Source organism: Carassius auratus, chromosome 28 (assembly GCF_003368295.1).
Source record: "Carassius auratus strain Wakin chromosome 28, ASM336829v1, whole genome shotgun sequence".
NCBI classification, from domain to species: Eukaryota; Metazoa; Chordata; class Actinopteri; order Cypriniformes; family Cyprinidae; genus Carassius; species Carassius auratus.
Window position 1 is genome coordinate 17795905 of NC_039270.1, and position 26771 is coordinate 17822675.

General features: G+C 40.4%; 1 protein-coding gene across 3 annotated transcripts; it reads left to right on the top strand.

The window, feature by feature from the left end:
- The first annotated feature begins 8618 nt into the window (after positions 1-8618).
- Positions 8619-26397, top strand: LOC113047065 (zinc finger protein 501-like). 3 transcript variants are annotated; one of them, XM_026208316.1, is made up of 4 exons: positions 8619-10412; positions 10508-10626; positions 10940-11096; positions 16486-21977. In XM_026208316.1, the coding sequence occupies exon 4, from the start codon at positions 19054-19056 to the stop codon at positions 21928-21930; it is 2877 nt and encodes a 958-aa protein (XP_026064101.1). In that variant the 5' UTR covers positions 8619-10412; positions 10508-10626; positions 10940-11096; positions 16486-19053; the 3' UTR covers positions 21931-21977. The 3 variants fall into 3 exon arrangements, with proteins under 3 accessions (XP_026064101.1, XP_026064102.1, XP_026064103.1); XM_026208317.1 differs by lacking the exons at positions 8619-10412; positions 10508-10626 and adding an exon at positions 10635-10779; XM_026208318.1 differs by lacking the exons at positions 8619-10412; positions 10508-10626; positions 16486-21977 and adding an exon at positions 24419-26397 and having other exon boundaries at positions 10635-11096.
- Positions 26398-26771: the final 374 nt, after the last annotated feature.

Genomic DNA, 26771 nt, shown 5'->3' on the forward strand with positions numbered 1-26771 from the left:
TAAGTACCATAGATGTAATCCTCACGTATATGACGAATTTATTTGTTTATTTGCAATCAAAGATGCTTATTTATTTGTAAAAGAGCATTGCTTGTCATATGTGTCAATGTTAATATTTATTTAGTCTCTCACCAGCATTTTAATAGTTATTACAATTTATCTTTGCATCTGTCATTTCTCATTTCATATTATAACATGTATATTTATCATCTTAATTTGTTTTCTGACAGAAACCACATTTTGTGCATATTCACACAAATAAACATTCGTCCTTTCACATGTTCACTCTGGAGTAGCTGCAGTTCTTTCTAACAGAAGAAATAGGCCAGCTGAGTTCGAACCACCCAACTGCGTACAGAATATCACACACTGACGTCACTGTAACCTTCTGATCCATTCTGACTGGTTTACATGAGTCTTGTATCATTCTTTATAAACGGTCAGTGCACTGACAAAAGAATACAGCCAAGATATTCAAGGAAACAAGACAACTACGATACAGAAATCGTCAGCCAGGTTTGACTTTTTTATGTTTACATTTATTCACTAAGCAGTAGTACAGGCTATAACCAAATCCCAACATTAAATTCTTGGTTCCTACCAGGAATGTTAATTTTGTCGGACCATTCCCAGAACATAGCTAAAAGGTTTGTTTTCGCTATTCAGAATATTTACATTTACATTTTATCCAAAGCGACTTACAAATAAGCACAGTGGAAGCAATCAAAAACAACCAAAAGAGCAATGATATATAAGTGCTATAACAAGTTTCAGTTAGGTTAACACAGTACACGTAACATGGGCGTTTATATAATATAATAAATAAAAAGAAAACAGAATAAAAAAAGAAAAGAGCAAGCTAGTGTTAGAGGTCTTTACATACACACACACACACACTCATACACAATTGTATTATAAATGAAAAGAAAATCGAATACATGAATATTAGAAAGGTAGTTAGTTTTTTTAAGAATAGAATTAGAATAGTGAGTGTTAAAGTTCAAGATTCAAGACTTGCATTCGTCACATACAAAATTATATATAGCATATATAACAAGCAGTGAAATGTGAGTCAGGTCCGCTCCATGGACAGTGCAATTATTAAAGAAAAAAACAGATGACAATATACATAAATATAGCTATGTGTTACAAACACGCCAGGTTCCACCTCCACACAATCACAGCGCACACCCTCACCTGAATACTAGTCATCACCACCTGCTCCTCATCATCCACTCATCAGCGCTGCACCACAAAAGCCACACACGCACTCGGTCACGTTCGTGACAAGATCATTCCTGTATGCTTACTATTAGGACTAACTCCTCTTCAACTCTCTCTCCAAGCATTATCTCCGAAGATACCTATTCCCTTAAGTGCGTGTGTGTTGTTCACCTACCCTTCAAGGAGTCACTACCTTCCCGGCACGGATCCCAACGCCCATCCACTCCTCACTACCTGCTCCTCTGCATGTGTCTTTAATAAACGTCTTCATCTGTTACTCCTCTGTCTCCTGAGTGATCCATAACACTATGTAAGAATCAAATAAAAATAAACAATACAAATAATAAAATATAAAAAAGCTGTATATTGTATAGTTAAATATAGAACGCAAAATAATGTGCATGAAAGTAAACTGTAGTCTTAAATATTAAGATACTCAGAGATGTACAATGTGCATTATACTGTAGTCTGAAATATTAAGATACACAGGAATGTAAAAGAGGCAAATGTGCAAACAGGGTGACACTGTCAGTGTGTCAGTGTGAGCTAGTGAATAATAAATATCTTACTAATAAGTGAACATTAAGTGGAGACATGAAGATGTTAAGAGGCTGGTTTTGAGTTTAGGAGCCTGATGGGCTGGGGGAAGAAACTCCTTCTGAGTCTCTCTGTTTTTGCCATCAGGCTATGGAAGCGCTTACCAGATGGCAGCAAAGTGAAAAGATGGTTACTAGGGTGGTTGGAGTCTGATGATTTTAGCAGCTCTGCTTCTGCAGCGTTTGAAGAAGATGTCCTGCAGAGAGGAGAAAGCAGACCCGGAGATGCGCTCAGCTAAGCGCACAACTCTCAGCAGGGCTTTGCAGTCTTGACTGGAGCTGTTCCCATACCGCACTGAGATACACTGAGTCAATACACTTTCTATAGCCCCTGAATAGAACGTTTTCAGGATTGCTGGTGAGACCCTGAATTTCGTGTTTGAATGTAAGTAGTCCAAGTCAGCTCCTCAGAGATGTTTACGTCAAGGTACTTGAAGCTGCTCACCCTCTCCACAGGGGTCCCGCTGAACATAAGAGGTTTATAGGGCTGCTGCTGTCTCTTCCTGAAGTCCACAATCAGTTCTTTAGTTTTGCTCACATTCAGAGAGAGACAGTTGTCCTGGCACCATGATGTTCATTTCTCTACCTCATACAAGTATGCGGTCACATTATTGTTGTGAATGAGGCCCAGAACCACAGTATCATCAGCAAATTTGATTATAGATGTGGAGCTGTGCGAAGACACACAATCATCTGTGTAGAGAGTAGAGCACAGAAACTGGCCTAGTTTCACCACCTGAGGTCTTCCAGTGAGGAAATCAAGAATCCAGTTGCATAGTGAAGAATTCAGGCCGAGGTCTATGAGTTAAGAAGCAAGCTTTAAGGGGACTATAGTATTAAAGCTAAATTATAGTCAATAAATAGCAGCCTTACATAGTTCCTGTTATTACTGTCAATGTGTATGAGAGAAGAGTGCAGGATGTGCGAGATGCAATCATCTGTTGATCTGTTTGGGCGATAGGCAAACTGAAGAGGGTCCAAAGTATCCGGGATGGAGGAGCAGATGACGTTTTTAACCAGTCCCTCAAAGACCTTCATGACTATTGATGTGAGGGCAACTGGACTATGGTCATTCAGACAAGAGGGTTTATTGTTCTTAGGCACAGGGATGATGACAGATTTTTTGAATGAGGTGGGAACCACCGATGTAGCAAGAGACTCATTAAAAATGGATGTAAACATACCAGCGATCTGATCAGTGCAGGACCGCAGAACCCAGTCAGAAATCCCATCAGATCCAGCTGCTTTCCTTACATTCACTCGCTTTTGTGCCCTCCGAACCTCGTCCTCTGACACGGTGATCACATGATGATCGCTGCTCTGACTGCTGCTTCCTGACGCGCTGATCGACAGACTCGCACTGCTTAGATTTCTTTCAAAGCAGCCCTAGAAAGTGTTTAGTTCGTCAGCCAACGTCGGATATGCTCTCATCTCTGTGGAAGATTTATTTCCAAAGGCCCAGATGGTCCTTAGTTCTTGCCACATGCGTCGGGAGTCATTTAGCTGGAAATGTGACTCTATGCGTTCCCTGTATCTGTGTTTGGCGGCTCTTACTGCATGCTGGAGAGCATAGCACAATGCTTTGTACTCGCTCATGTTTCCTGACCGAAGACCGGCGTTGTAAGCAGCAGTCCGTTTGTTTACTGCTGCATGGATTGATCTGTCCACCCATGGTTTCTGATTTGTTTGGCTAACGTGTTTACAAAGCTTAATGCTACATCTGTGAACTCGCGAGCCGTTGTTTATATTCTGGTGTGAGGAAAATGGCGGCATGGTTCGTTTTGCCGAAGGCCGATAGTGAGTGAGCTTTGTAGGCATTTTTAAACTGAGTGTAGCAATGATCCAGTGTATTCGGTCCTCTGGTTGGACAGGATATATGTTGATAAAAATTATGCATAACTTTCCTGAGTTTGTCTTTATTAAACTCCCCAGCGATGATAATAGTGGCATCAGGATGTTTGTTGATGTTGCCGCTGAGCACATCGTGAAGCTTGTGGTGGGATGTAAACCGCAGTTATGATGATCGATGAAAACTCCTGTGGCAGATAGAATGGGCGGCAAATAATGGATAAATGTTCCAGATGAGGCGAACAGGAGCGCGACAGAGTGGAGATATTCATGGGATCACACCATTTCTTGTTAATCATGAAACACACTCCTCCGCCTTTGCATTTGCCGGCCTCGGCTGTCCTGTCCATCCGTAAAACAGAGAGGTTTTCAGACGGCATTACAGCAGCATCTGGGACCAAGGGCGTGAGCCATGTTTTAGACAAACAAAGGATGTTACAGTCCCTAATATCCCGTTGGAAACTTATTCTGGATCGTCCATCTTATTCTCCAGAGACTGGACATTGGCAAGCAGAATGCTCGGTAGAGGAGTGCTGTGTGCTCTTTTCCTCAGTCTGTTGGGAATCCCAGTGTTTCTTAATCCGTTGCCTCGGGTGGTTATTCAGGTGGCCATTTTTTATCTCGCCGTTCCGGAAAATCTCAGATGGCCACGATGGGATGGAGGCTAAAGTGTCCTGAATCAGGTCAATGAAGTGGTGTCCAATGTCCAAAAGTGTTTCTTTGTCGTAAATGATCAGTGCAGAGGTTATGTGTGTAGAAAGAGAAAGCAAAAGTAGGTAAAAAAGTAAATAAAAACCTAATCTAAGAGGGCACATAAGTCTGAAGTTACAAATGTAGGTGAACGGGTGCAGAGCGAGTGGTAGTTTTGCAGGCAAACATCTATGCCTTGAATTTTATGCGAGCAGCTATTGGAAGCCAGTGCAAATTGATAAACAGTGGTGTGACATGTATTCTTATTGGCTCATTAAAAATTAATCTTGCTGCTGCATTCTGGGTTAATTGTAAAGGTTTGATAGAGCTGGCTGGAAGAATTGCCAAGAGGGCATTGCAATAGTCCAGCCTGGACAGAACAAGAGCTTGAACAAGGAGTTGGGTAGCATGTTCCGAAAGAAAGGGCTTGATCTTCTTGATGTTAAATAAAGCAAATCTGCAGGATCGAACAGTTTTAGCAATGTGGTCTGAGAAAGTCAGCTGATCATCAATCATAACTCCAAGGCTTCTAGCTGTTGAAGGAGCTATGGTTGAAGGGCCTAACTTGATGGTGAAATTGTGATGGAACGATGGGTTTGCTGGAATCACAAGCAGTTCTGTCTTGGCAAGGTTGAGTTGAAGGTGAAGGTGAAGGTCCATCATCCAGCAAGAAATGTCTGTTACACAAGCTGAGATGTGAATAGCTACCGTCGGATCATCAGGATGGAATGGCAGGTAGAGTTGAGTGTCATCTAAAAGAGATGGATTAAGGGTTTCTTAAAGGTGCCATATGCAAAGATTGAGGTAAAAATTTCCCAAAAATTACCTACACACATAAAAAGAATGAGAAGAAATAAGGGTGATGATGTAATTAAAAAAATGTCAAGTTACAGTGCTGCAGAGATATCAACCTTAATTAGCATTAACATTACTAGCCCCAGCCCGACAGGTGTCGTAATACCAGTTTCGTCCATGGGCGGCGGTATGTGGGCAACATAACCACCAGCCAACCTGCAATACACGAATAACTCGCACGGCTTGTGGGCGTACCTGAACCGTGCTGGCATACTTCATTTCAGTTCAGGGAAGAGAGAGGAAGGATGGCTCAAACCCTTGGCAAGAGACCACCACCCGCTACAGGGAAACAACCGTGCTCGGAATCACAAATCAAATCTGATAAGAAAAGGAGCCGAACCAGAGTAAACATCGGCACAGGATCTTTCAATCGCTGGAGACAATTGATGGACTTGAAAGAAATGAGGTTCGGCTCCGAACTTGCAACATTTCTTTTGGATTGGTAAGTTAGATGCTGTTAGTATTTCGCTAGAAGTTTGTTTTAAATGTTTGTGTATTTTTTTTATTGGGAAGTTATAACATAGAAATGTATCGAAGGCTGTTCGATAAACGTGCTAATGTTAGCGATGGCTAACCATAGCTGCGTATGATAATTAGCTAGCTATAAGTTACCCATTTTTTAATATCATAACTAACCTGCTCTGTCTAGTCTGTTGGTCTCCGTGTCCTCTTTGCTTCGTGGTTTGTCTGTGCGCCAGAAAATTGAAGTGTGGCGTGAAAGCGTGTGAAAAGAGTCAATTGCGTGTGTCTCATGGTTAATGCTGTCTGATGTAAAACATCAGCTGTCTGATGTTTACCAATGATGTTGACAGAATGCTGTCTGTCAAATTAATTTAATTCAAATAATGTGTATATACAACTCAAAATGTAATATGAACAAAACGATTAGGAACATATTCACTGATAAAGGTGAAGGGGAGTAGCTTGAAGATGTCATGTTTCAATATCACTTGACATCACCCAACGTTCCTATGGAGGCAAAACGTCCTCTTAGGCTTCGGCTATGGCTGTAGGGTTGTTGTGAAGGTAGGGGCAGAGCATAGAGACTATGCCGTTACTCGTTTGTTATTCTAGAGTAGACCAATTCACTTTATTGAGGCATACTGCCCCCATCTGGTATGGAATGTGGAGTATGACTTGATTTTTTTTGCCAGACATGACAGTTGGCATCTTTAAGCAGTGGAGTTATACGAGCCTGTCTACATGATGAGGGAAAAACACCAGTGTGGAGGGAAGTGTTGATGATGTGAGTGAGTGCAGGTACAACTGTAGGAGAAATGGTTTGAAGGAGATGAGATGGAATAGGATCAAGCGGGCAAGTATAGGGTGATTAGAAAGGATGAGTTTTGACACTTCTGCCTCAGAGAGTGAAGAGAAGGATGTAAATGAGTGTAAGTTTGCTGGTGATATGAGCTTGACTGATTGTGGTGTGGAAAATTGTGCACTAATGTGTTTAATTTTATTAATGAAAAACGTGGCAAATTCGTCAGCTATTAGAGATGAAGCAGGAAGGGGAGGAGGAGGACAAAGAAGTGAGGAAAATGTTTTAAAAAGCATGTGAGAGTTAGATGAATTGTTAATTTTGTTATGGTAGTATGTCATTTTAGCATTGGAGACATTAGCAGAGAAAGAAGATAGGAGTGACTGATACACAATAAGGTCAGTAGTGTTTTTGGACTTGCACCACACCCTTTCAGCAGCTCTAAGCTTAGAACGGTGTTCGCGTAGAACATCAGATAACCAAGGGGCAGAAGGGGTGTTACGGGCTGGCCTGGAAGATAAGGGGCAAACAGTGTCTAAACAAGATGTAAGAGTGGAGCAGAAAGTATCAGTAACATTGTTCGCGTCCAAAGATGCAAACATTTAGGGGAAGGAAGTGAAGATGAAACCATTGCAGATAGCCGGGAGGGTGAAAGTGTGTGTAGGTTACGTCGAAAGATGACATGTGGAGGGGTAAGTGATGTTTCAGGGATCATGTTGAGGTTAAGAGTGAGGAGGAAGTGATCTGACGTGTGCAGTGGAGTAACCAGAACATGATCAGTAGAGCAGTGTTGTGTATAATTAAGGTCCAATAGGTTGCCTGATTTGTGAGTAGTATATGTTGTGTGTGTATATATATATATATATATATATATATATATATATATATATATATATATATATATATATATTAGGGGTGTAACGGTTCACAAAATTCACGGTTCGGTTCGATACGATACACTGATGTCACGGTTCGGTTCGGTTCGATACGTTTTAGATACAGCAAAATGTAAAAACATCTCAACTTTTCAGAATGCCGCAAGCGCACCGCGGGTCATGTGACAAGAACCAACCAATCAGCTTCATCCTTTCCCGTAACAACGTTGAGAGCTCAGCCAAGATGAAGGAACAGCTGATCATAGTTGTATATGGATTGCAATTTTGAAATAAATTCAGTAGCAGAGCTACTGCAAGCGATTTTTAGAGCTGCAAATCCATTTATCCTTCGCTGAAATTTCCGCGTCTCATGGAGAGAGCACGTCATTGTTGCTTAGCAAAGACAGACGCCTCAGGAGAAAGACGCGCTTAGCGTTTTCCATGCGTTTTTAGGCACGATATGTGAACGGCCCCTAAGGCGCTCGCTCACTCAGCACGCGCTGAAGGCTCGTTGCAAAATGTCTAATGCATTTAACAGACCAGAAATATAAGATCCTAAAATAACCAACAGGTCTGGTGTTTGGGTTGGATTCCCTGTAAGCTATAGTGTCTAAATGCTGCAGGGATAGTTTGCTGCGTGCATGTTTCTCCTTTTTTTCCGTCTTTTCCCAGATAGTACTGACGCATATATCCCAGATATTCCCGCTGTTTTTTTTTTTGTTTTTTTTTTGTAATCCCGCTGGTGTACCCTGTCATGTTGCAGATGCGACATACCGTTGTTTATTTATCCACCACTCTCTTGCCATCACCATTATAGCTTAAAGGGAATCCAAAGTGCACCCAAACACCAGACCTGTTGGTTATTGGAGGATCTTCTCATTTCTAGTCTGTTAAACGCATTGGCTATTTTGCAACGAGCCTTCAGCGTGTACTGAGTGAGCGAGCGCCTGCTGAGTAGCCTAACATAAACATATAAGATGGTGTTTTTTTCTTCTTCGGGAGTGTCAGGGGCGTTGCCTGTTACGTTGTTTGGGTTATTGGGCTACCTTGTTGAACGCATATCATTATATTTCTTTCTCTCTCTTTTTTTTTTTTTTCAAATATAATTAATTACTCCAACGAACCGTTCGGTATACATAATGCGTACCGCGTACCGAACCGAAAGCGTCGTACCGAACGGTTCAATACAAATACGCGTATCGTTACACCCCTAATATATATATATAATATGCTCCACTCCAGTTGGTGGCAGTAATACACCATAAGTCGGCTTTTCAACCGCCATAGAAGAAGCAGCACCAGACTTTAAAGTTAGGATTGGGGATTGTGTATCGAGAAGGAAAAATTTAAAATGGCACTCCTCAGGCAAGTGTTATAAGTCCTTTGCTATTTATTATTATGATTAATGATGTCTTTGTGTCTATAGATAGAAATATAAATAAATCATTGTTTGCAGATGACAGAGCTCTGTGGATTAGAGGTAGAAACGTGGATTTTATCTTTAATAAAATGCAGTTGGCATTGAACGAGGTTGAAAGGTTGTCATATAAATGGGGTTTTAAATTCTCAATAGAGAAAATTCTTAGGAATGTGGTTTGATATTAAAGTTGCATGGAGAACACATTCAAGTAAAATGGAGGAAAAATGCAAGAGAATTATAAATGTAATGAGATGTATATCAGGACGGGAATGGGGGGCGGATTGACTGGCATTAAAACGATCTATACAACAATGATAAGAGCAATAATTGATTATGGATGACAGGTATATGGGTCTGCGGCCAAGTCACAGCTGGAAAGGCTAGAAAGAGTACAGGCTCAAGCTCTGAGAATATGTTGTGGGGCTTACCCGTCCTCTCCAGTCCCAGTGTTACAGCTGGAGATGAGGAGACGACAACTGATTTTGACATATAGTGCAAATTTAAAGGGTCAGAAGGAGGACCACCTGACAAAAAGTATACTCGAGTCATCTGGCAACATGGGAAAAGGAAATGTAATAGTTTTGAGTGGGTCATGAATGAGTTGGTAGAAGATATGCAATGAAATGGGTATAGTGTGATCCCAGTGGTAAAATTAGGAGTGAGTCCGATCTGGATATTACCGCAACCATAGATCTGTTCTTTCCTGGAACAAAGAAAAGAGAAATGTCAGAAAAAAATCAAAAGCAGAATTTATAAAAGAGTATATAAGGAGTAAATATGATCAGTATGTACAGGTTTACACAGATGCGTCCAAAGACCCGCAAAGTGGCCAAGTGGGGGTTGCATATGTCATCCCAGGTATGGAAGTGGAAAGATGTGAAAGAATAACTAATCACGTGTCACTGTTTACAGGAGAATTAACACCAATCATGATATTAATCAATAAAGTAAGCGAAATGGGAATAAATAAATCCCTAAAATGTTCTGATTCAAGTTCTGCGCTGATATGTTTGGAGGCACAAAAGTCAGAAAGAAGACAAGATCTGGTGTTAGAAATCCTAAAGGTTTTATTAACGATGCGAGAGACAAATAAGAGGGTTCAGTTTTTGTGGGTTCCAGCACACACTGGAGTGTTAGGGAATGAAGAAGCTGACAAATTAGCAAAGCAAGCCATGGTAAAAGAAAATATAGATATGGACATTAAGCATAGTAAAGAATAAATAAAATCAATCATTAAAAGGGAGATAAATAAAAAATGGCAAAATTACTGGGACAATGAAAGTAAATGGAAAGTGCTTCATTCAATTCAACCATTGGTAGGAAGGGGAAGGAGTTCAAGTGTGAAAAGGAAAGAGGATTGTATTATATCAAGATTGAGATTAGGGCATACAGGTCTTAACTCAATAATGCATTTAACAGGAAAACATCCTAATGGTATGTGTGACAGGTGTGGAGTAAGAGAAAAAGTGCAACATCTAATTATAGACTCTACTAAATATGTAGAAGAAAGAAAGACATTAATGGGAGAAATGCTGAAGAAAGGAGATCAACGGGTAACATTAGAGGATATTCTGAATCCGGTAGGATGATATAGTATATTATTAACATTTCTGAAGACAACCAAGTTAATACATAATATATAGGTAAGGGTTTTATTATTATTATTATTATTATTATTATTATTATTTTATTATTAATTACCGTGGAAAGGAATTGGTGTCTGATCCATTGCCTACAGTAGATGGCGTTAATGCTCTGAAAAAGAATGCGAAGCGGCAATAACCACGAAGAAGAAGAAGAAGGACTTCACGTCGCTCACAGGTGACGTCAACACGCGCGCCTCGGCTTACTTCTGAGGTGAGAAGCGGTTGATAGTAAACACACTTCATACAGTTATAGAGTTCGCTCGTTAAATCAGTTCTTCACGGGGTCGTTCGTGTGCTGCACTGCTAAATGTGTGTGTGTGTGTGTGTGTGTGTGTGCTGACCGGAATAATCGTTTAGCAGCGATGTGAGGAACACTGTTACATTCAGTCAGACTTCTGAGATGTGTTCGTGTGTGTGTGTCTCTTGATCGAAAGAGTGATCTGTGAGGAGAAGTAATGCTGTCTAAGTGCCGTGTAATGCGCGACATGTGAGTTAAAACAGGTGTAAATGATTCCCTCTGACAGGTGTGTATCCCTCGGTGTGTGTGTGCTTCTCAGTCTCTGACTGATGAATGAATGAACGCTGGAGTGTTTTCATCTCCTGAAGATCACACAAAGATCATGAATGAAGCAGAAGCAGAGTCCTGCAGGATCAAGGAGGAGGTCAAAGAAGAAAAGATAGGTTTGTGTTTGTGTTTCCTCAAACAGTTCATCAGATGTGTGTGTGTCAAACACAGTTATATACTGAAGGAGTGAGGAGTCAGATTATATGATAGAGCTGCAATATAATGATATAAGAAGACGCTTTCGACGCCGTCGCAAAAGACACCGCACAAGCACATTAATGTTGTTTTTAATGACCCTTACAGTGCTCACTGTTCTAATCTAATGCCCTGTACATGCCAGATGTTTCAAAACAATCTACCGGGATGCAAAAATTCAAACTCAAACCTTTTCCAGAACAGTATCAAATTGAGTGCTGGTCTTAATACTCTGATAAAAATGTTTTGCTGCAGCAGCGCTGATGGAAGTAGTTATGTGTCGTCCTTGAACGATTCGTTCATTTAGAATCTTTAATGTGACTCGGGATGAATGAATCGTCTCGGGGAGTGATTCGTTCAGTCGCGCATGCGCAGTATATGTTCTGTTCTGCTAGTAGTAATTCACCTGTGTCAGTCTGAGCCGGAAAGAGAAATGATTAGTTCATCTTTCGGGTTGTTCGTTCTTTTGTCCCGTGACGGTGACGTGACAGCATTGGCTAGAGTAATTAGTTAATTTACAACCTTCCTTACAAATGGGTGCATAGTACTTATTATTTTTATTTTTTATTATAATTATTATTTACTCTTAAAGTTATGTGATGCATTTCTGGTTTCAAATTGTTGCTTTTAATTTCTGTCATGATACTTTTCCATAACACTGAATGTGGTAATAAAGAGTTGGTTATGCTTTAAATTTTGCCCATATGATGGCGAAATCACTTTTGTTTGTTTGTTTTTATTTTTTTTTACATTGGATTCTAATCTTCAAAAATGACCTTGTTGTATGATTTATGTATTTTGAGTTCACCCTTCAGATTAGACTACAGAACTGTATTGTTACTGGTTTAGGATTCAAAATGTTATTTGCTTTTAAATAATGTCATTATGTCCTTTTTGAGCAATCATCTTATACATATATTAGACCAATTTGTCATGTCTGCCTAGGAAAAGCCATTTTAATTTAATAAATTTTATTTTACATTTTTAAAAATAAAAAAACTAGGCTATAAGTACTTTGTATTGTAGGCTTGTATTATTATATAATTGACTCTTTGTTCTTGTCATAGTATGACTATTTGGTGTTTTAAACCATGCAGGTACGAGGAAGAGATGGTAGATTTCATTTAAAGTCCAGTTTAACACTAATATTGGACATAAACAAACACATTAAATATAAAGTATTCAAAACATGTAAGTTGATATATTTGGAGTAAAGTTGAATTGAACTGATGCATCAGTCATACATCGCTCTGGACCGTGCGCCTCATGACGAGACCGACGCACCGCCACAGAAACAAGAATGAGATGCTTTCTAACAAGACTGTGACATTAAACTCAGTTAGTGAGGGCTCTTTAAAATACTGCACATATATAGGCCGTTCACATTACTTGTTAAAGTTTGGTGAAATACATTATATCTGCAGACGATGTACGTCTGTTTGTGGATGGAGACTTTGTAACGGCCAAAACTCTGTATTTTGCATGCATCACATTATAGTGGGGTGTTCATGAATATAATAACAAGGCGACAGAGCGAACTTATCATGCATAGTGATTCTCAAGTCCTTCTAGGTCATCACCACATAGTGTGTGTTATACGTTAAAGGGATAGTTCACCCAAAAATCAAAATTATATCATTAATAACTCACCCTCATGTCGTTCCAAACCCGTGAGACCTCCGTTTATCTTTGGAACACAGTTTAAGATATTTTAGATTTAGAGAGCTTTCAGTCCCTCCATTGAAGCTGTGCGTACTAGATGTGTTGGGGAAGTAACAGGTAACATTTTAATTACATTTTGCTAAAATGAACAAACTTACTAGAAAATAGATTCATTAATTTTGCTGAACGAGAATCAAAAGTCTGTGTCGGTAAAATAATCCGAACTTCCCATCCCTGGATGGAAGCAGTTCACCAACTGTCACAAGCGTCGCAGTTACGTTGGGGATCATTTTATTTTTAATACTATAGTTTTATTTGAACACATTGCAATTGTGGACAGCTCTGCGCAAATATAGCTTTTCATCTAAAAGATGTATATAGTAACAATCTAACAATCTAATGTTAAATCTCTGTGAATGAACGTGTAGATAAATAGTGTAGGAACTCGATTTGCGTGAAGAATCTAATCATAAATGTGCAATAAAAACACTTTTTTTTTTTAAATAAAATTGAGTAAAATTACTTCCACTGTCAAAAATGCTCTGATCGGAAGTGACGCAACGGCCGGTAAATCTCACCTCTTTGTAATGGAGTCAGACAGTGAAGAGGCTGCAGTAGGGGTTAATGTCAACTCTTACGATGGACCATTGCCATATAATTATGAGCCGCCTAGGCGAGAGAGGGGTCAGGCAGAGTTAAGGGGAAGGGCAAATGGACAGAGGAGAGAGATAGAGTTGTGGTGTGAGGAGAATCGGTGTAGTGGTCACAGGCTATGTGGCTAACGTTGTCTCCATGTTTATCACATTGGAGTATCTTTAATAAATCATATTTAGCAATATTGCTGTTGACTGTCCATGTTGATCATCACCATCTATGCCAGCAATGTGTCTTAAAATGTTTCATTTAGATCCCAGATTTTAAATGAATGCTGTAGGCTATAGCTTACGTCTGTGATGGTCAGCTAGTTTGGACAGGGATGGAAATGCTGTGCATTTCTACACAACATAGTTTATCTTGAAATTTTGTAGAAATTGCTAGCTGATTTTAATCAGTGACTGCTTTCGGACCTAGATGTCCGGATGTTCTGCTTCTGCAGATGTCAAGCGTTTGGGCCTTATATCTGAACAACATAAGTGGCCAGCTGGAATTCTGAACTTAGCCGGCTGTTATACTACTCCCCTCTTGAGGCGGGCATACACTGTGCGATTTCGGCAAGGTACCAACTCACACTGTATGGGTAGATTGCATGCAATGTAAAGCCAAAGCTCACGATTTTTGTGCGCTCACTGTACGGTCCGATTGCCGAGTTGCGATTTGACTGCTCACACTATACGTGGGGAATCAACCGAATCAACACGTAGGATCCCTCAGAACCCGGATGTTTGTGGCTGTTTCAGAATAAACATGCTTTCCCAGGATAAACGCACTGCTTTGGTGATATGCGCAAAGCGCAATTATGTGTGCTGAAACGTCCAAAAAAAAAAAATGCGTCTGTGTATCTAGACGCGCAGGTGGCTGGGAAGACATGGCCAATATGGTCAATCCATTTTGCAACGCGAACTTGAGGGAAGCAGGTGTTTTTTCCCCTCTTTTATTTTTATTTTTCTTTGCCATAACTCCACAAGTTATCACTCCATCACTTCAGTCAACACTACATGCAGTGTCAGGTGTCACCATGGTTTGGTTTACGGTTTCACGCACGCGCAGTGAGGGAAACGCGGAAAATCGGTTCGTAGCCCTGCTTCAATAGTACGATACCTCACGAGAGGCGACCAAAATTTCTGACATGTCAGAAATCCATCCGTCCAACCAATTGCCGGTCGGGAGAGACTTATCGCCTCTCGTTTCCCCTTGTACACTGCACGAACACTGCACGACAAATGACGCACGAAAATGCTGAAATTCGGCCCGACCCCAAAAAAAGTCGCACGAGTCAGAATTCGGCTCAAAATCGGATGAAAATCGCACAGTGTATAACCGGCCTTAGTATTTCCGATGGACATTATGTAAATGAGCTCACATGTACTGCGGAGGACGTGTATGAAAGCAGTTAGTCTTCCTGCAAAGTTCAGCTCCAATCCTAATCAAACACCTGAAGCAACTAATTAAAGTCTTCAGGCTCATTTAAAAATTAAAGGCAGGTGTGTTTGATTAGGATTGGAGCTAAACTTTGAAGGACAGTCGTTCACCAGGAGCAGAGTTGGGCACCCATGACCTAAACCCACACTGAGAACCAGGGCGGCAGCACCTATGTTTCTCTGGGAAAAGGTGGTTTCTTGGAGCATAGCTTAGAATAGGTACACTTTTTTTCTTAATTTCTGCCCGTGGGTGTTGTAAAATATGTATTCTTATGTCTTTTTAAATTAACGTTTTCATACAAGATTCTGTATAAATTAAGTTATACAATTAAATTGAAAGATGGCCTTTAAGCTACAGAAATGTGCGCTATTGAAGTGTGCGTGGAAGCTGAACCGCAGGACAGATGGAGGCGCCATTGCACTCACTTGATCTCAAAATACTCCCTCATTTTTGGTCATACAGATCAGTGTTGTTTTTGGCAGCCCTTTTAGTTTTAGTCTTAGTCTTTTGAACGAAAATGCTTTTTAGGTTTAGTCACTTATAAACTTAATAGTTTTAGTCAAGTTTTAGTCGACGAAAACGCAAAAAGGTTTTAGTCAATTTTAGTAAAAAACTAAAAAGTAGTCTTTAACAAATTAATTTGGGTTAAAAAGTATTGGAAATGGACTTAGGTTTGAAAGGTTGTAATGAGTGTTGCAATTCATAAAACAACAGTTAACCTTAAAAGCTTTGCATAATAAACTAGACTTTCTCATTGATGGAGATGCAAAGCTGCAAGCTGTACTTCATGATCGCATTGGGCAGAAACCTTTTATCCACATATTTCAAGTTATATTTTTTCCATGAATTGATGCTCTTCTGAAATTTCAGCACATTGCCTATTTTCACCAGTAATCACAGTTATAAAGGAATGGTTTAAAGTTTAAACAGCAAAAAACTTTGAGCTACTACAACATTACACACAGATAAAGTGGTAACAGTGGAATCACTGTTTTACTCCAAAAAAGCCAGGAATAAAAACATTCTTATTTTGGCAATTGTGGCTTTATTTGAGAAATTGCTAAAGTGCAATGAACAACGTGCCCAAAATATAAGCTATTGAGGAACACATACTTATGCTCTACAACTTGTGCTTCAACTTTTCTGCCAGTGCAACAAGATGCATATTATTTGTAAACACACACATCATACCACCCTGTCTAATAAAAGGGACACAAACATTCAGGGATCCAAACACATGTATGGTTAAAAAAAAAGAGAGAGTTATCGAAGCCCTCACCCCGCAGCAAATATCACAATTTAATATTTATATATGAATGTCAAGAGCTAAACAGTGTATGTATTTATATAGCCTACACTACACACAAATAATATACAATTCAATTATGCTCATTTTAAATGTATGGTGTAGGCTAGGTATAAAAATATAGGCTTTTAATAATGTTACGTCCATAGGGACATAATTTATTTTGTCTTTTGATTACATTAACCATTGGATTTACTGTGTGTGTATGTGTGTAGTTTGTGATGTTGTTTCTTTCACTCCTCCTTCCTCTCTCTGCTTGGCAGGCTAATGAGTGCCACCTGTCTCCTGTTTAGCTCATTAGCTGGAGTATAAAGGAACCTCCAAGAGCTACAGTCCAGTGTGAGAGGCTGAGGCGTTCCATCCTTGCAACTGCCATCTTCTAGTTCCAGTGTTGGGATTTTAAGCTCTTGTTTAAACTCTTGTCTACTTAAGTGTTTGTTGATAGCTTCACCTATAGTGTTAAAGTGAAGTTATTGAGAGTTGCAGAGTGTCTGTCATTTTTAGTGTAACTGCTTAAGTGGAAGTGGAATATTTTTCTTGTAGGGAGGTGGATGTCATTTATTTTAGAAACTACCCTTTTTCTCCTGTGTTTGAGTTAGAGAGGAAGTCAGGGAAGTATCTCTGTGCTTTTTCTTTCTCTTTTTGTTTGGTAGGTAAGTTAACACTGAAAACCTTAGTCAGAGGAAACTTTTTGTTTATTGTTTTGGCCTTTCCCCTCCTGAAGCCTTATATATTTTTCCATTCTGTTAAATAAAATACCTCTGGTTGTTTGCTCAAACTGTTGTTACTGAGCTTTCTTGTGTGTCAGCCCTGGAACTTGGAGACGGCAGTTCTCTCAGTCTCTCTCCACCGTTTATTTGTTACCCCCCCTTTTCACCCCTAGATCTGTTTTTAAAGGGGTACGTAACAAGTGGGGGCTCGTCCGCCCGTTATTTTATTTTTATGACTGCGTTGATTCGGTGAGTACAATTACTCTTTTCTCTTAAACATCTAGTTCTCGCTGTCTTTGCTTTAGAGTGGGAGAGAGAGTCTCTGTGGACGTAGAAATGGAGTTTGATTTGTTGGCGTTTACTCTGTCTCCCTCCACAGAGATCTTTCAGAAATGTAGAAAAAAAGATCTAATTTTGATTGCAGAATTCTTTAACATCGAGATAGTAAAAGAAGAGAAAAAGCAAGTCATTAAGGATTATTTGTTTAAGCAGCTCGTATACAATGGTATTTTACCAGAAGCTGACGAACACCCTGCGGTTGTTACGAATGCGGTGGCTGAAGGGTTTGCTTCTGGTGTAAATCCTACTGAAAGTGCAAGCTTTGATCCGGCCTTATCGATTCGTCTAAAGGAATTAGACCTTGAAGTTAAAAAGCAGGAGAATGAGAATTTACGGTTAAAACTCAGAGTGGTAGAGGCAGAAACTGATAGAGAGGTTAAATTCCGTACTATAGCATTACGGTCAGCGGAGGTGAGCAGGAAACCTATTCCAGCTCCGCGCTCGAGATCTCCCTCTGTTTCTTCTCCTCCTACACCTGTAATCGCACACACAAGGAGTGCTCAGGAATTTGATGTCAGCAAATACATCAAGCTTGTGCCTCCCTTCCGCGAGTCAGAGGTTGATGCCTACTTTGTCGCTTTTGAACGCATCGCAGGAAAACTTAAATGGCCGAGTGATATGTGGGCATTATTGCTGCAGTGTAGCTTAACAGGTAAAGCTCAAGAGATCTGCGCGTCGTTGCCAATTGAGCAGTCTCTTGATTATAATATCCTTAAAACTGCTGTTCTCAGAGGCTATGAACTAGTTCCTGAAGCATATCGCCAAAAGTTTAGAGTCCATGCAAAGTCAGAGAGACAGACCCATGTAGAATTTGCGAGAGAGAAAAGAGTAATGTTTGAAAAATGGTGTCTCTCCAGTAAGGCCACTACTTTTGAGCAATTGCAAGAATTGATCTTACTGGAGGACTTTAAAACTTGTCTTCCCGAAAGTGTTGTCGTTCATTTAAATGAACAAAAAGTAAATTCGTTGTTGAATGCTGCTGTATTAGCAGATGAGTTTGTTTTGACGCACCGCAATGTGTTTCCGTCTACCCGATTCTCAAACATGCCGTTTACTAATAAAAACACTCTGCGAGATTTGCCACGTATATCCCCCAATATGGCAAAAAGTAACGGAAATAGGGACAGGCCTGCTTCTTCAGGTGGAAGAGACAAACGTTCCTGTTTTTATTGCCTTGATGAAGGGCATCTAATTGCTGAGTGTCAGGCTTGGAAAAGGAAAAACACTGAGACTAAATCCAAAAAGGTGGCATTAGTGCAAACCATCTCTGAAATTAAGGATGAATCCATTCAACCTTTTCTTCTTACTGGCTCTGTTTCCTTGTCTGACACTGCGCATCAATCTGTTGTGATTTTGCGTGACACTGGCTCAGCACAGTCCTTTGTCTTAAAAGAATTACTGCCCTTCTCGCAAAGCTCGTACACTGGCACGGATGTGTTAATTCGTGGTATTGAAATGGGGTGTGATAGTGTTCCTCTCCATAAAGTACACTTAAAATCTGATCTTGTGAGTGGATTAGTTAATCTTGGAGTGCGGGAGCGGTTGCCATTTGAAGGGGTGGGTCTCCTACTAGGAAATGACCTGGCAGGTGGTCAAGTGTTTCCCAGACCTATCGTAGGGAACGAAGGCAAAGCTGATGATACTTCTAGTCTTTCCCAAGAGTTCCCCTCTACATTTTCTGTGTGTGCAGTGACCAGAGCACAATAAAAAAAAATTGAAGACGTTGTAAATCTTACTGACTCATTCTTACAAGTGCCCGTTGAACCTCTAAAATGTGAGTTAATGATAAAGCCTAAGTTTGGGGAAGGTGTTGATGTAATTAACCCACATGAAGCTCTTGGTGTTGACCGAGCTCAGCTAATTGCTGCACAGAAGGCAGATCCATCTATTACTTCATGTTTTGATGCTGCCCTTGCCTGTAAGAAAGTGCCCGAAGCTAGAATTGCCTACTACTGTGATAACGGGGTGTTAATGAGGAAGTGGAAGCCAGAGGATAGTGATTCTGATTACCATGAAGTTCATCAAATCGTCCTTCCTGCTGCTTATCGTCCACAGGTGCTGAAGCTTGCCCACGAAAATGTACTTGCAGGGCATTTAGGTGTCAATAAAACCTTTCACCGTATAACCAAGTACTTCTTTTGGCCAAAGTGCAAGTCCTCAATAGCGGAGTTTTGCAGAACTTGTGAGATATGTCAGAGGTCTGGCAAACCAAATCAGAAGGTCCCCGTTGCTCCTCTGCACCCAGTGCCAGTGATGGCTGAACTGTTTGAACGGTTGATACTAGATTGTGTTGGTCCACTGCCAAAAACCAAAAGTGGTTACCAATATGTGTTAACCATCATGTGCACCGCAACCAGGTTCCCTGAAGCAGTTCCCTTGCGCACAATTAAATCCCCTGCTGTGATTAAGGCTCTTGTGAAGTTTTGTACTATATTTGGGTTACCCAAAGAGATCCAAACAGATCAAGGATCAAACTTTACCTCAAAGAAATTCAAGCAGATGTTAGTTGAAATGGGAGTGTCGCACCGCATGTCAACTGCATATCATCCTGAGTCACAGGGGGCCCTGGAGCGATATCATCAGACCTTAAAAGCCATGATTCGAGCATATTGTGTTGAAACTGGAAGAGAGTGGGATGAGGGGCTTCCTTTCCTTCTGTTTGCCACTCGTGAGTCTGTACAAGAGTCAACTGGGTTTAGTCCTGCCGACCTTGTGTTTGGCCATACGGTTCGTGGCCCGATGAAAATGCTGAGTGAACAGCTGCTTTCTGAGAATCATTCGCCTGTGTCCGTGTCAGAATATGTCAGTTCTTTCAAAGAGCGCCTGCATTGTGCCTGGGGCATTGCAAAAAGGCATTTAAGTGTTACCCAAGTAAAAATGAAGTCCCGCTATGACAAGAAAAGTGTTAACCGTAAGTTCAAACCTGGTGATCTTGTCCTGGTCCTTTTACCCATTCCAGATTCTGTGTTTGCAGCAAAGTTTTCAGGCCCATATACTATTGAACGAAAATTGAGTGACACTGATTATGTGATTGCCACCCCAGACCGGAAAAGACGTAAACGCGTCTGTCACATAAATATGTTGAAAAGATATCTGAAACGTGATGAGGGAACCTACGACGCTACTCCAAGTGTTACCCCTGTAGCTGCGGTCTCAACTGCCAGTTATTGTCTTGCCGAAGATGGCTTGGTAGATAAAGTTCCTGTCAGCTCATGTGGAAAACTTAAAAATTCAGTGATTCTGAAAAATTTGCCTAATACTCTTCCCTATCTTACAGTCTACCAACGTAAAGAACTTCTTCAGCTAATATCCAGATACCCTTCACTGTTTGCTGATGTACCAGGCAGAACTTCAGTGCTGACCCATGATATTGATGTGGGTGATTCCTTGCCAGTAAAACAGCATGCCTACAGAGTGAACCCAAATAAACGTGCAATAATGAAGGAGGAGGTGGAGTACATGATACGTCATGATATTGCCATGCCCAGTCAGAGCCCCTGGAGTTCCCCCTGTTTACTGGTACCAAAGCCAGACTCATCTTTTCGATTCTGCACAGACTATCGCAAGGTGAACAAAATCACCAAGGCGGACTCATTCCCGTTGCCTCGAATGGAGGATTGTGTAGACCGGGTGGGCTCCGCTAACTTTGTATCAAAATTAGACCTCCTTAAGGGCTACTGGCAAGTCCCCCTAACTCCCCGTGCTTCTGAAATTTCCGCATTTGTGACACCAGATCATTTCATGCAGTACAATGTTTTGGCGTTTGGGATGCGAAATGCCCCCGCTACCTTTCAACGCCTGATGCAGAGGGTCCTGGCAGGTGTCACGCATTGTGAGGTCTATATCGACGATGTTGTTGTTTATTCAAGCACATGGGAAGAGCATGTTAAAACACTTGAAAGTGTATTCAATAAGTTGGCAATAGCGTCACTAACTTTAAATGCTGCCAAGTGTGAATTTGGAAAAGCAGTGGTCACTTATCTGGGAAAACAAGTGGGTCAGGGATGTGTGAGACCTGTGGTTGCCAAAGTGGAGGCTATCTTACAGTTCCCTACCCCCAGCAATAAGCGTGAGTTGCGTCGATTTCTCGGAATGGCTGGGTACTATCGAGGGTTTTGCAGAAACTTCTCTGCAGTAGTTTCTCCACTCACTGATCTCTTGAGTAGTAGCCGAAAGTTCATCTGGGATTGTGAATGTTCGCTAGCTTTTAGTGCAGTGAAAGACCTGTTGTGTAACGCACCTGTACTTCTAGCCCCCAACTTTGAAAAGTCATTCAAATTGCAAGTGGATGCCAGTGCCACAGGGGCAGGTGCAGTGTTATTACAGGAAGATGAACATGGTATTGATCATCCGGTGTCCTATTTCTCAAAGAAGTTTGGGTCCTATCAGAAGCAATATAGCACCATCGAGAAAGAAGCTCTTGCTCTTTTACTGGCACTTCAGCACTTTGATGTTTACATAGGAGGTAGTTCAATCCCTCTTCTTGTGTACACCGATCACAACCCCTTAACTTTCCTAGCCCAGATGTCTAACTCGAATCAACGCTTGATGCGGTGGGCGTTATTTGTTCAGGAGTATAATCTCGACATTCGTCATATGAAGGGCTCTGAAAATGTGATTGCCGATGCGCTGTCCAGGACCGGTGGGACTGAAATTTAAGTGATGCACTTTTTTTTTTTTCTTTTTCTCCAAGTCGGGGGATAAAAGAAAAAAACTTAGTGGTGGTGGTGTTACGTCCATAGGGACATAATTTATTTTGTCTTTTGATTACATTAACCATTGGATTTACTGTGTGTGTATGTGTGTAGTTTGTGATGTTGTTTCTTTCACTCCTCCTTCCTCTCTCTGCTTGGCAGGCTAATGAGTGCCACCTGTCTCCTGTTTAGCTCATTAGCTGGAGTATAAAGGAACCTCCAAGAGCTACAGTCCAGTGTGAGAGGCTGAGGCGTTCCATCCTTGCAACTGCCATCTTCTAGTTCCAGTGTTGGGATTTTAAGCTCTTGTTTAAACTCTTGTCTACTTAAGTGTTTGTTGATAGCTTCACCTATAGTGTTAAAGTGAAGTTATTGAGAGTTGCAGAGTGTCTGTCATTTTTAGTGTAACTGCTTAAGTGGAAGTGGAATATTTTTCTTGTAGGGAGGTGGATGTCATTTATTTTAGAAACTACCCTTTTTCTCCTGTGTTTGAGTTAGAGAGGAAGTCAAGGAAGTATCTCTGTGCTTTTTCTTTCTCTTTTTGTTTGGTAGGTAAGTTAACACTGAAAACCTTAGTCAGAGGAAACTTTTTGTTTATTGTTTTGGCCTTTCCCCTCCTGAAGCCTTATATATTTTTCCATTCTGTTAAATAAAATACCTCTGGTTGTTTGCTCAAACTGTTGTTACTGAGCTTTCTTGTGTGTCAGCCCTGGAACTTGGAGACGGCAGTTCTCTCAGTCTCTCTCCACCGTTTATTTGTTACCCCCCCTTTTCACCCCTAGATCTGTTTTTAAAGGGGTATGTAACAATAATCTTTCAGTGCGCAAAACCATGTTAATATGAAACGCTTCAAAACAGAGCGCACAAAGCGCGTATGCACATCGCGGGTGCAGAATGATGTGCTCAAAGCAATATGGAGTCAAAGTGTGCAAGTTGGGACACTACAAATTGTGAATAAAAACAATGCACTGATGTGGAATTTTAAAATTTTTATATTTTGTTTAGAATACAACTCAATTTTTATTGGGGAAATAAGATAAGACATCTCAAAAAAGTTGGGACAAGGCCATGTTTACCATTGTGTGGCATCCCCTCTTCTTTTTATAACAGTCTGCAAACGTCTGGGGACTGAGGAGCGAGTTGCTCAAGTTTAGGAATAGAAGTGTTGTCCCATTCTTGTCTAATACAGGCTTTTAGTTGCTCAACTGTCTTAGGTCTTCTTTGTCACATCTTCCTCTTTATGATGCACCAAATGTTTTCTATGGGTGAAAGATCTGGACTGCAGGCTGGTCATTTCAGTACCCAGATCCTTCTTCTACGCAGCCTTGATGTTGTAATTGATGCAGTATGTGGTCTGGCATTGTTATGTTAGAAAATGCAAGGTCTTCCCTGAAAGAGACGACGTCTGGATGGGAGCATATGTTGATCTAGAACTTGGATATATCTTTCAGCATTGATGGGGCATTTCCAGATGTGTAAGCTGCCCATGCCACACACACTCATGCAACCCCATACCATCAGAGATGCAGGCTTCTGAACTGAGTAAATATGGCTTTTTTTTTTACCTATAGAGTTTTGCCGGCAATGGCCAATGGCACAGTGGATTGTGTTCACCGACAATGTTTTCTGGAAGTATTCCTGAGCCCATGTTGTGATTTCCATTACAGTATCATTCCTGTATGTGATGCAGTGCTAAGGGCCCGAAGATCACGGGCATCCAGTATGGTTTTCTGGCCTTGACCCTTACACACAGAGACTGTTCCAGATTCTCAGAATCTTTGGATTATATTATGCACTGTAGATGATGATAACTTCAAACTCTTTTCAGTTTTTCTCTGAGAAACTTCTTTCTGATATTGCTCCACTATTTTTTGCCGCAGTATTGGGGGAATTGGTGATCCTCTGCCCATCTTGACTTCTGAGAGACACTGCCCCTCTGAGAAGCTCTTTTTCTACCCAATCATGTTGCCAATTGACCTAATAAGTTGCAAATTGGTCCTATGTATATTGGTATAATATGTACATTTAACTTTTCTGGCCTTTTATTGTTATCTGTCCCAAATTTTTTGGAATGTGTAGCTCTCATTAAATCCAAAATGAGCCAATATTTGACATGACATTTCAAAATGTCTCACTTTCAACATTTGATATGTTATCTATATTCTATTGTGAATTAAATATTAGCTTTTGGAATTTGTAAATTATTCCATTCCTTTTTTACTCACAATTTGTACAGTGTCCCAACTTTTTTGGAATCGGTTTTGTAATGTTATTAAAAATAATAATCCAATGATCAACATACAGCGTTCAAATGAATCCATCAAATTGATCATACTTATTGCTAATGTGTCAGTGTTCCCATTGTCCCTTTATATATATATATATATATTTTTTTTTTTTTTGAATTTTGAATGATTTAATGAAAAATTTAAATTATTGTTGTTTTCATTTAGACCTGATGGAAGCGATCAATGAGATAGAAGAAGTGATTGAAGTGGGGAAGAAACATCATGACATCGAAACTGATGAAACCTCGTGGCAAAAGAGACCCGAAATATGTTTCATTTGCCCTCAGTGTAAAGAGATTTTCACATCCAAAGAAAGTCTTAATCTTCACATAAAATGTGAAAGTGGAATGAAGCCGTACGCATGTGATCTCTGCGAGAAGACTTTCAGTCAAAAAGCAAACCTTGCCAGACACAAGAAAATCCACACTGGAGAGAAGCCATACTCATGTGATCAGTGTGGGAAGAAGTTCAGAAGTAAAGGAAACCTAAATGAACACATGAAAATCCACACCGGAGAGATGCCGTTCACATGTGATCAGTGCGGGAAGAAGTTCAGACATAAAGGAAGCCTCAATGCACACATGAGAATCCACGCTGGAGAGAGTGAAACCACTGAAGATAAACCACACACATGCAGTCAATGTGGAAAGAGATTCAGACACAAACACCACCTCGATCGACACATGAAAATCCACACCGGAGAGATGCCGTACATGTGTGATCACTGCGGGAGGAAGTTCAGACATAAAGAAAGCCTCAATATACACATGAGAATCCACGCTGGAGAGAGTGAAACCACTGAAGAAAAACCGCACGCATGCAGTCAATGTGGAAAGAGATTCACACAAAAACACCTCGTCGATCAACACATGAGAATCCACGCTGGAGAGGGTGAAGATAAACCGCACACATGCAGTCAGTGTGGAAAGAGATTCAGACAAAAACACCGCCTCAATCAACACATGAGAATCCACACTGGAGAGAAACCGCACTCGTGTGATCACTGCGGGCAGAGTTTTACACGAAAACAGCTACTAAATGATCACATAAAGATCCACACGGGACAAAACCTGCACACCTGTGAACAGTGCGGGAAGAGTTACAGGAAGTTAAGTGTTTTCAAAGTACATCTGCTCCATCATTCTAGAGACCGGATCTATAACTGTGACCAGTGCAGTAAAAGGTTTTTTAGGCCAGATAACCTGAGGGAGCACATGAAAACACATTCAGAGGAGAGGCCTTACGTGTGTTATTTGTGTGCAAAGAGCTTTAGACATCTGAATTGTTTAAAAACACACCAGAAAAGACACAGCGGTGTGAAGGATCATACTTGCTCTGAGTGCGGAAAGACTTATTTTAACCTTTATGCACTGAAACGGCACCAGATCGTTCACATCAGAGAAAAACCTTACCAGTGTTCACACTGTGACAAGAGATTCAGTATTTTAGGATACCTGAAAAGACACGAGAGTGTTCACACTAGCTAGAAGCCCTATCACTGCTAGTCCTGTGAAGAGTTTCATCCAATTATCTTCTCTACTCAGTCATACGAATAAAACATGTTCAGATCTGGTGCTCTCAGGAGTCTTTGTAGCAACCTGTGTGTGTGTGCGCATGGCTTCAGGAGAGCAACCCTACCTTTGTATAGTTTTATTTTCTTTCCTATATATTCATGCATTTTTGTCATTTTTGGTGGTTGTATATTTTATAATTATGAAATGTTACGATAAGCTCTAGTCATGACGAAGCATCAGGATTGAAAATTAGTCACACAGAAATAAAGCATTATGAAGATAGTCTGCTCTTCAGTCAAGTCTGTGTCTGTTTATTTGAAGTCACAGTAACCTATCACATTTGGAAAGAACGATAATTTCTATATTTTTATAAAAGCTCCTGAACAAAAACTAAATGAGACGATACTTATGACAGCTAAAATATGATGAATACATGATTTTGATAGAGAATAAGAAGCTGACGTCTGATTTCTTCAAGCAGTCATATTTACCATGTTTACTATAGTGACTTTAATTCCTAGCGTGCACATTCTTTTGCATTGCTTATAAATATTTCTGCCTTGTATGATGATTATAATAGATTACTATGAAGACTGTGTCTGTTCCCCGAATTAGAAAATACAAAAAATACAAAAAACCGTCCAAACCAAGTTAAGGCTAACAATTTAATTGAGGTTCAACAAATAAAAAACAAATGCAATATGGATAAACAAATGATAAAGCTTGGCTTATTGAATATCAGATCCATTTCTACGAAAACACTTTTTGTAAATAATATGATAACTGATCATAATATAGATGTGCTCTGTTTGACAGAAACTTGGCTAAAACCTGATGATTACATTATTTTAAATGAGTCCACCCCCCAAGATTACTGTTATAAACATGAACCGCGTCTACAAAAAGGCAAAGGGGGAGGTGTTGCTTCAATTTATAACAACGTTTTCAGGATTTCTCAGAGGGCAGGCTTCAAGTATAACTCGTTTGAAGTAATGGTGCTACAT

Coding starts and splice junctions, on each gene's coding strand:
- LOC113047065 (XM_026208316.1), top strand. CDS start 19,054: ATGATAAAGCCTAAGTTTGGGGAAGGTGTTGATGTAATTAACCCACAT.